This window comes from Ipomoea triloba, chromosome 6, assembly GCF_003576645.1.
Source record: "Ipomoea triloba cultivar NCNSP0323 chromosome 6, ASM357664v1".
Classification (NCBI taxonomy): Eukaryota; Viridiplantae; Streptophyta; class Magnoliopsida; order Solanales; family Convolvulaceae; genus Ipomoea; species Ipomoea triloba.
In genome coordinates this window covers 19,026,723-19,036,678 of record NC_044921.1, presented here as the reverse complement: position 1 = coordinate 19,036,678, position 9,956 = coordinate 19,026,723, and the positions used below count along the sequence as shown (strand labels likewise).

General features: G+C 33.0%; 1 protein-coding gene across 1 annotated transcript; it reads left to right on the top strand.

The window, feature by feature from the left end:
- The first annotated feature begins 4,641 nt into the window (after positions 1-4,641).
- LOC116022972 (ethylene-responsive transcription factor 3-like) lies at positions 4,642-6,252 on the top strand. Its single transcript, XM_031263892.1, has one exon. It carries the CDS (start codon positions 5,011-5,013, stop codon positions 5,713-5,715), a length of 705 nt encoding a protein of 234 aa, XP_031119752.1. The 5' UTR covers positions 4,642-5,010; the 3' UTR covers positions 5,716-6,252.
- The last annotated feature ends 3,704 nt before the right edge of the window (positions 6,253-9,956 follow it).

Genomic DNA, 9,956 nt, shown 5'->3' with positions numbered 1-9,956 from the left:
CCTAATTGTCTTCCAACTCCCTATGCAAGGGTATGTTATAACATGCTGCACAACATTTCATAAAAATCAAATAAACTGGTATTCTATAGCATCATCAGCAACAACAACAAACAAAAACAAAAAACAAAACAGCAATTCTTTTTTTTAAAAGACAGTTTGTGTAATTGTATCTACTTAAAACTTGTGGTGATTTTCTATTCAGAAATAGACTTGTCTACACTTGGCAAGACCAGCAAATATTTAATTGAAGTCTTAAGGTTTCTTAAGGATCAAAACTCTCTTTATGTAACACAGTCTGCGAGTTCAAATTTAGCTTAGCTATAAAATTTGATTCTATGTCAGATTGTATGGAATGATTTTTCATTCCATTGAACCTTGTTGTATTTGTTCTTCATGTTTATTAATGCAATTTAAACCTTAAAAAAAAAAAAAAAAGAACTGGTGACTTTCTTTCTATTTTTTGGTACAATGAAAAGAAAAAAAAAATCTAATAAAATATATATTTGTACCCCAAAAGCATCATGGTGAAGCAAAAATCAAAGAGAAGCTAGGGAGATCTTCAAATAGTAGTATTAATTGCCAAATTGATTATCTTGGTGTTTTGGTCGTACATGAAAATATTCATGACTTCAATATTTACCATGGACCTCATTATCTAGGTGCATTTGCATCTCAATTTAAGCCCCTACATTTGCAACTTGCATGTTATCTTTTCATGCTCCATTTGTGCTTAAATTCACCTTTCCTATTAGTACACGTTTGATGATATCAAACCAAGAGGGGTTAACTAAGATGTGTCCCAAACCATTTGGTATCACCAAAATTTCCTAATAAGTACTAGCAAATTGATAGTCTCAAATCAAATGGATAACCATTTCCTCGGTGAAGTATGCTTGAGTAAAAGAGCTCTTTGAGATGTTAGAGGATAAATTACTCAAGGGAAAAAAGAATTCCATATGGAATGGGCTCTTTGTGTTATCAAATTTCATAGTCTTATTGTTTACTTTTTATTGTATAGAGATGAATTATTATATTGTCGATATGTCAAAATATCAATGGCATTTGAATTAACTAAGTAAAAGTTGGCAAACAATTTTTTATAATTAATTTGAAAGATGCACCCTAGCATTTCAACTTTCAAGGTTTTAATTAGGTTTGAGTATCCTTGGCAATTTTTGTTAGTTTTGCTTTGCATTCGTTCAAACACATTAAATAAGCGTCAAGTTTAGGTATTCTAAGTTTTGAATGTGCACAACATATTACGTACACGTAACAATAATTTTATCATATATACCAACAAGATATAAGAAAAATAGTCCCTATTCATACTTTGTCGATCATGATTATCCTTAGCCTCTCAAACATTTTGGTGTAAAGTGGTGTTATTCTAGCATTAATCACCAACATTTTGTTGAAAAAAATTAGTAAAAATTTACATTTTAAGTCGCTATTTTGAGTTTTTAATTTGAGTGGACTTCTAATTGGATCGGGTAAAAATAGATTCTGATTCTCATAGTTGAGATGATGAATTTTAATATATTTTATGTTCAAATGGATAATGGGTGAATGAGAACTGATTCTCAAAGTGTACCATTCAATTGGTTAAATAAAGTTTTGAAAGATTTTTAAGCAGCCTTTGTTCCACATTTAAAAAGCATGTGAGTTTGCAGTAGTATAAATATAATACAATTCAAGTTTTAAAGTAGTTTGAATTGTGTAGTATAGAGACTCTCACACGTGCAAGAGAGTGGTACAAATCAAATTGCAAAATGAAAAACGACTAAGGTATTGTGGGAATCCTTGGACTAGAATTATAAGAGTGAAAATGCTAGGCAAAATAAATTTGTCATTTGTCAATTCCTTCATTACAATATAGTGGGTTTCAATACCATTCTAAGTCAAGTTGAAAAGATCCATATAATTTTCGATGACATACAAGATGAAAGAATGATATACAAGATGAAAGAATGATTTTGAGTGGAGCTTTTCAATTGGTATCGATTATCCACTTGTTACCTCCGACATGGAAGAACTTCAAGAATTACTTCAAGCATAAGCGGAAGAAAGTAAATTTAGAATAGTTAATTTTCTAGCTCAGAATTGAAGAGGAAAAGACGAAAAGAGATGAAAAAAATTCATTACTATGACACTTGGGCCAACATGGTGGAACATGGTCAAAACCCCAATAACACCAAAAAGAACAACAAAAAACTTGTTCCTAAAGGTGAAATTTCCAATAACAAGTTTCATGGAAAATGTTTTACTTGTGGCAAGATGAGCTACAAGTTTACTAATTGCAGGGCACTAAAGAAGAATAATAATTCTCAAACAAATGTGGTGGTAGGAAATAAGAAAGAGAATGAAATATTTATCTCGGCAATGATAATTGAGGTAAACATGATTGGGTCGAACAAAAGAGAGTGGTTCATTGGCACTGATGCAACTTAGCACATCTATTTGAACACCGTGAGTTGTTCACCGCATTTCCTTTCTTAGTGTACGAGTCCCATAATCCAACCATACATAATAACATTATTATTGAATATATAAATGTACTATTCTTTGACTATGTATTTCCATGTAAGTTTACTACGTTGAAACATACATTTGACGAGATTATGGATAGTGAAAGTGAGGAGTCTAAAAATGAACCCGAGAGCTTAGATGCCACAAACGAGTTAGAATTTTTTTTTTTTTAAATCTTTGGTCTAGATTATATAACATATTCATTAGAGTATGAGTTTAATACTCTAACTTATTTATTAGAAAATGAGCATAATTTTCTAACTTGTTTGTTTGAAATGACCCTCTCGCACTTACATAAAAGTAAAAGTTGTGACTTATACTAAGGATGAATGTGAAAAAAGACAATATAAAGTGAAGTTGATTTTATTTTACATAATGCTTGGGAAGTAGTTAATCTTCTTTTGGACTGTAAACCTTTGGGATCCAAATGGATCTTTAGACAGAATATGAAACAGATGGTTAATTAAATTGAGAAATATGAGACCTGAATTGCACTTAAATGTTACCAGCAACATAAGAGTCATGATTCTTCAAAACTTATTTCCCACAACGAGAATAAGTTCCATTACGATGATACTTTATATCACACATTTGTAAAATTTGGAAGTTCAGAAAATGGTTGTTAACAAAATTTTCTTCAATGGCAAATTATTAGAAATAAGAGTTTAACCCAAACCTATCTTCTAAGTTTCAATTCAAAAAAAGACTTAGGCCAATTAATCCCAATATAATCAGCAAATTGTGTATGCCTTCGCAATAGAATTGGTTTGCCATGCCTTTGCTCTTGCAACAAAGCTAATTTGTTGTTCTTCTTGTTTTTTTTTTTTTTTTTAATAGTTATTTACAAATTTGCTCATTGACTATGGCATTTGTCAATTTATGTTATTGACTTAAAAACCATTTATTTTGGTTATTTAACTATTGAAATTTTATTCAATTTAGTTTGTTTTTAATTGGAAAAATCATCTCTCGTGCATTAAAGCAAAGAGTATTACTGCCATTAAAGTATGTGTGTCAATGTGGGTTGATCCGTCTCATCACGGGTCACAATTCTTGCAATTCAGCCCACAAAGTCACAAGTTAGAATTCTTCAACCCTAGTCAGTCTCACAATTTAACTTAAATAGTACTCCGTACTAGATTGTTCCATGTTTATAAATTAGAATAGTTTAGATTTTAGCTTCTTTAGAAAATATGGATAACTCTTTTCAAAAAAAAAAGAAAAAAGAAAAAAAAGAAGAGAAAATATGGATAACTCGCGGACTAACCCGCATAACCCACCAATCCACACGGGCCAAGCCCGAGAGACCAACATTTTCGAGGGCAAAAAAATTAGGCACTAACCTGCCTCATTGAAGGACGGTTTAAGTTAACCTGTGAACTTTGACCCACTTTGGCACACCTATTTCAAGACACTAAAGAAGAACAATTAAAATCTTCAAGTTAATCGGTGGAAAACAATTTTAAAAGAATACGTGATCATCATCGCCATGATATCAAGGTAAATCTGGTTGAGCTGAACCAAAGAGAGTGGTTCATTACCACTTATGCATACACACATACATTAGACAAATGCATTTACTTTATATATAAGAGTTACACTCTATATTTATGTGTTTTTTTTTCTATTAAAAAATATAAGGTATAATCTTTATAATCTCTTTATGTATATATTTAGATTGAGTAAGTGTTGTCAAATATTGTCTCAAGTGAAACATAAATATTTTTTGTTAGTTTATAAATTAGCATTATATTATATTTTAAAATGCATTACACATCTAACAGTAAGACAAACTTATATTAGATTATGGTATTCATAGAATCATAGGCAAATGAAATTCGACAATTCGTAATTTGAAATTTGAAATTTGAAAATGCAATTATAGATGGATTTAGATATTAATTATGCGGCTTTCAAAAAAAAAGAAGATATTAATTATGCAGTTTATACCAAAAAAAAAAAAGTTAATTACGCGGAAGAAATCCAAAGGAAAAGAAAAGAAATGGTGTGAAGGGCATTAGTGTAATTTGGGGAAGCAGAATTATGACAAGAAAGGAAGGAGAGGAGAAGCTATGAGGTACTGGTGAGTTTGCGGAGATGGAGATATCGAGAAACCAAACACGCTTCTCTTCTTTCCCAATTCCTCTTCCCAAAATCATTTTTACAATAAAAAAACAATTAAATAAAACCCTCCAAACCAAAACATATTAAAATTAATTAATTCCCCTCCCAAAAAAAAAAATACCATCTCTCTGCCTTTTCTCTCTCATTTTCTCATCCAAACACATCGCACGCAGTAGAGAGAGAAAAACTGTGTTTTAGAGAGAGAGATAAGATCTCATCATCTTCTTCACAATATCTTATTGTATGGCGTCGTTCGTTTGATTAGATTTTCCCAAACCCTGATCTTGTTTTCTCTCTCTTCAGAGAAAAAGATCTGATTTTGTTTTTGATTTTTTTTGGTTTTACTCGGCGTGGTTGGCGATGCGGAGAGGCAGAGCAGCCGCGGCGGCGAAGCAAGCGGCGGCGGCGGGGACTCCGCAGCCTGGAAATGCCAACGGATCTGGAGGATCTCAGGAGATTAGGTTCCGGGGAGTGAGAAAGAGACCGTGGGGGAGATTCGCCGCCGAGATCAGAGACCCGTGGAAGAAGACGCGCGTGTGGCTCGGCACCTTCGACTCAGCCGAGGACGCCGCTAGAGCCTACGACGCCGCCGCTCGGACGCTGCGGGGCCCAAAAGCCAAAACAAACTTTCCGTTACCGATTAATTCGCACCTACCCCCATACCCTCACCACCAATTTATTCATACCTCAAATGCCCCTCACGATCCGTTTATCGATCCCCGGATGTATAGTCAAGACCCGCAGATTATTTCCACGCGCCCCACCTCCAGCGGAATGAGTAGTACAGTGGAGTCGTTTAGTGGGCCCCGGCCGCCTCGGCTGCAAACCACCACGCCGCCGGCTCGCCACCATCCTCGCTCGCCGCCGGTCGTTCCCGACGATTGCCACAGCGACTGCGATTCTTCTTCCTCCGTCGTCGAAGACGGCGACTACGAAAACTTCGCCTCCTCTTCTTTCAGAAAGCCGCTCCCTTTCGACCTCAACATGCCGCCGCCTATGGAAGCCGTCCACGCCGGAGCCGAAGCCGAAGCCGACGATCTTCACTGCACAGCTCTATGTCTCTGACCGGCGGCGGCTCATCTTGGCTTCCTTTATTAGAAGCCAAATTGATTGCGTAGTATTTACTTGATTTTTTATTTTCCTTTTTTTTTATTGGCGGTGACGAAAAAAAAAAATCCGAAAATCCCAAATCATCCTTAGGGCTAAGATTAAACTACGATGATAAAAGGGGCAGGTTATGAGTCTGTTGTTTGAAGAGAATTCACTTTTTAAAAATTTTAATTTACTTCTGAGATTATAATTCTGATGGTAATCATGATGAGTTGGATTGGATCGGATCAGTGTGTGTTGATATATATTATCTTGTTATGTCTTCAACTCTCTGGATAAAAGACAGGACGATTATTATTGTTGTTGAAGTCGAATTTATCATATGTATTATATCAACATGATGTAAACTTTGTGGGAACATTCTGCTCTTACTATGTTCCCCATTTTCTGGTCCATAAGGGTTGCTACTGCTTGTATGTATCAATGTATCTTTTGCTTCTGGTCCTTTAATGTAACAATCAAGTCTATCTATTAATGCTAGTTTAGATCAAACTAGAGTTGTGTTTCTTGTTTTTGCCTTGGGTTCTTCGTGTCTTGTTTGTTCAATCTGCTAGTGTGTTCCTAGATTGTTATGTATGGGTGCAGAAGTTGAGATTTGAACTTATGAACCAACCATGTTCTTCATTGTCTTGCATAATGTTTTCTTCCCAAAATGTTGAATCCCTAAACCAAGGCCCCCCGCCCCGACAGAGCATATGGGAGGATGTAAATTAGGGTAACTCAGCTGAACACAGAAGCTAAACTTTTGCTTACTATGCACAAAGGAGTCCCTCATTTTGAGAGGCTATAGTCAGTTGTTCCTAGATTGCCTTGCATATTGTTTTGATTAGTAGCAGTGTGTATGATACTAGGATTTGGTATGGATGTGTGTTTTGATCTGTTTGAATGTTTGGGTAGTCCATGGATGTTGGAAAACATTTCTGTTGCTTTGTGATTTCAGAGGGTATTTGGCATGCAGAGTTGATCTGATATGAATTTGACCTGTTTTGTGTGCTATTCATGGAAGTGAAAGATTTGCATCACATTATTGGGGATTAGGGCTTTGTAGAAGATTAGATATTGCAGGACATATTTGGTTAGTGGTAAGTGACCTGCAAGCCACCTAGTTGTTGTGCCCAATGACTAGTTTGCTAGTAGTATTGTTTAAGACCACAAGTTTGTTTTGTTCACATTATTGTAAGTTCTTAATGCTAAGAGTTTTTGCTGGGTGGAGACTTGGAAGGTTAAGTATAGCATTTTGCCATCCATCCAAACATACCTCAAGGTGTGGTTCAAGTTTAGCTATGGATGACAATGGGTCGGGGAGGGTTACATCCATTACCCCTAACCCACTTTTATATTAAAACGGAGTAAATAATAGAATATTCAAATATTATAACTAAATTGTTAATTTTTTAAAAACAAACTTGTTAGTTTAGAATTGAAAATAGTAAAATTAAAAATAAACTTGTTAGTTTAGAACTGAAAATAGTAAAAAGTTAGTACAAGTTCTAAAATATTTTATAATTAATTACATAGTAGTATTTATTTTATATATTGGGTTTATCGAGGCAAACCCCACTCCTCTTCCGAGTATGTGAGTAAACCCTCGCCCTGTGATCCTAGCCGGCAAACTACCGCAAGTTTAATTTTTGATTTTTTAGACCACCACTCACTATCACCCAAAAAATTCGATCCATGCAGGATGAGTTCGGGTGGATATTCGTGAGGCGGATTGAAATTGTCATCCTAGGTTTAGCATTATTTCATTTATTGAAGCATAACTCTTAACTACGGGGCAAGTCCAACATTTTGTCATCCATCGAAACTTATAACGCTAGTTGCGAAGTAAGTTCAACATTTTGCCATCCATTGAAATTTATAACGCTAGTTGCGAAATAAGTCCAACATTTTGCAATTTATCAAAATCTATAATGCTAATTGCAAGGTAAGTCCAGCATTTTGCCATCCATCAAAATCTATAACACTAGTTGTGGAGTAATTCTAACATTCTGTAATCGAAAGATAATGCAACTTTCAAGCATTTGAGCCAACTATTGCTCAACCCTTGTATGCTCACTATTTCCCATTTTCCCTAGCTCCTTGTGTCTAATTAATTATTGACTAATATATGGGTTTTTATTATATATTAAATGGTAAGTATTTTTTAATACAATAAATTTTAATTTTAAAATGAGGACAACTAAATTGTTGACAAATAATGAAAATTTAAAATGTTTGAGATGTTCCACAAAAGATTGTGCTCTTCCTTGATTTGAGATTTGATTAGGAGATTTGAGACTGAATCAACACAAAGTACAAAACAAAACTTATTGATATTTGACTCTGGTTTGGCCTACTACCAACTATCTTATCAGCTTGCATTCTCATTTGCATTATATTCATTGTTCTTTTTTGGTTGGCTTCGTAGAGTTTGTACTTTGAGTTCATCTCCTATATATCACTGCCATCTCACTCCAGATTGCAACTTGTGTACAACGTCAACTCAACTATGCACCCCAACTTTTATATATATATATATAGAGAGAGAGATATTTTTCAAGAACAATGAATTATTATTATTATCATAATAATAATAATAATAATAATAATAATAATTATTATTATTATTATTATTATTATTATTATTAAGCATACATACACACACATATCTTTATTTATATATGAACTGTCCTTAATTAATAACTCTTTTGAAATTAAATATGTGTAATAATAATAATAATATAAAATTAGACCTTGCAAATTAGACAAATTGCATGAAATTTGGTAGTTTAGGCCAAGTACCCAATTGTAGTTTTTTTTTTAGGTTCAGTGGCATAATTACATTATAGTGTGTAGTTCGATGGTTTATTTGACCCTTATTCCTTATTATCATTGTTTACTATTATTGTTATTCTCTCTCACACACAATGTAATACAATTCCTGAAATCTATTCATTTTGTGAACTTTCAATGGAATATAATTTATATTCTAATCCTTATCTATTACCTTCCTTATGAAATAACATTCATATTTCTTTTAAAATTCATTCCATGAACCAAACACGCAGACCAAGTATATGAGAATGATAAACCATCTGGTTTAATGATATTTCTTTTAAAATTCATTCCATGAACCAAACACGCAGATCAAGTATATGAGAATGATAAACCATCTGGTTTAATGAAACTAATAAAACTAACGAGATGGTTATTAAGGTTGTTTATTTTTTAAAATTTATAGAACCGCAAACTTTCTAATTTGTTTAAAGTGTTTTTTCATGTTAAATTAAATTTATTTTTAATTATTAACCTAATCATCTCTGGTAGATTTAAATAATTAAATAAGCATTATGATTTGTGGTTGGAAAAAAAAACTCGGGTGCTTAAACTAAGAATACTCAATTATTGTATTGCCTAACACTAAATTATTGATGTATCATTGTATCCCTTAAATATTTTATTTTAACTTATGACGTGTTTTGAGATGCTATTATATTTTTTTTAGTACTACTGACTCTATTACAGAATAATATTAATATATATTCTATATTTTTTCTATTTATTACATCCTAAAGAGTCAATGCCCCATCACCAGAATTTGATCTTGTGACTTTCCAACAAGAAAAACCACAGAGATGCTACTACATGAAATCACTTCTTAGTCACATCCATACATATAATACAACCAATAATAAGGTGATCAAACTTTTTAACGCATCATGAAAAACTCCTAAACAATTCGAGTTGTTGTACCAACTCTACTACTTGCTAGTAGCAACTAACAATTTAACTCATTATACAGGAGGTATAAAATTAACTCCAAAATATCCATGGAAAAAAAAAAGATTAACAAACTTTTTTACTATAACATATAAAATATGTAATCCAATTATCAACTTAAATAATGTTGATTTATGTTTGTGTTTTTTCCTCCAACAAAATGGATGGGAGAAAGCGGAGCTTATAATTAGATTGATACCTCTATCTCAATTTGTGTATCATCATCTAGAATATTATGCAAATGTGGATGGATTGCAAAAAAAAAAAAAAAAAAAAAAAGATTGTCTACTATTCCCAATAGCGAAGTTACGACAACAAACCACATTTGTGTAATTTGGTGTTGAAGATAAATATAAAGTAATAATTTTTAATTGAGGTGTATCACATAATTTAATATGGAAAAATGATATTTTTTGTTCCCAAATTATGTTACT

What these genes read in the sequence shown, in the direction of transcription:
- LOC116022972 (XM_031263892.1), top strand. Translation starts at nt 5,011, where the DNA reads ATGCGGAGAGGCAGAGCAGCCGCGGCGGCGAAGCAAGCGGCGGCGGCG.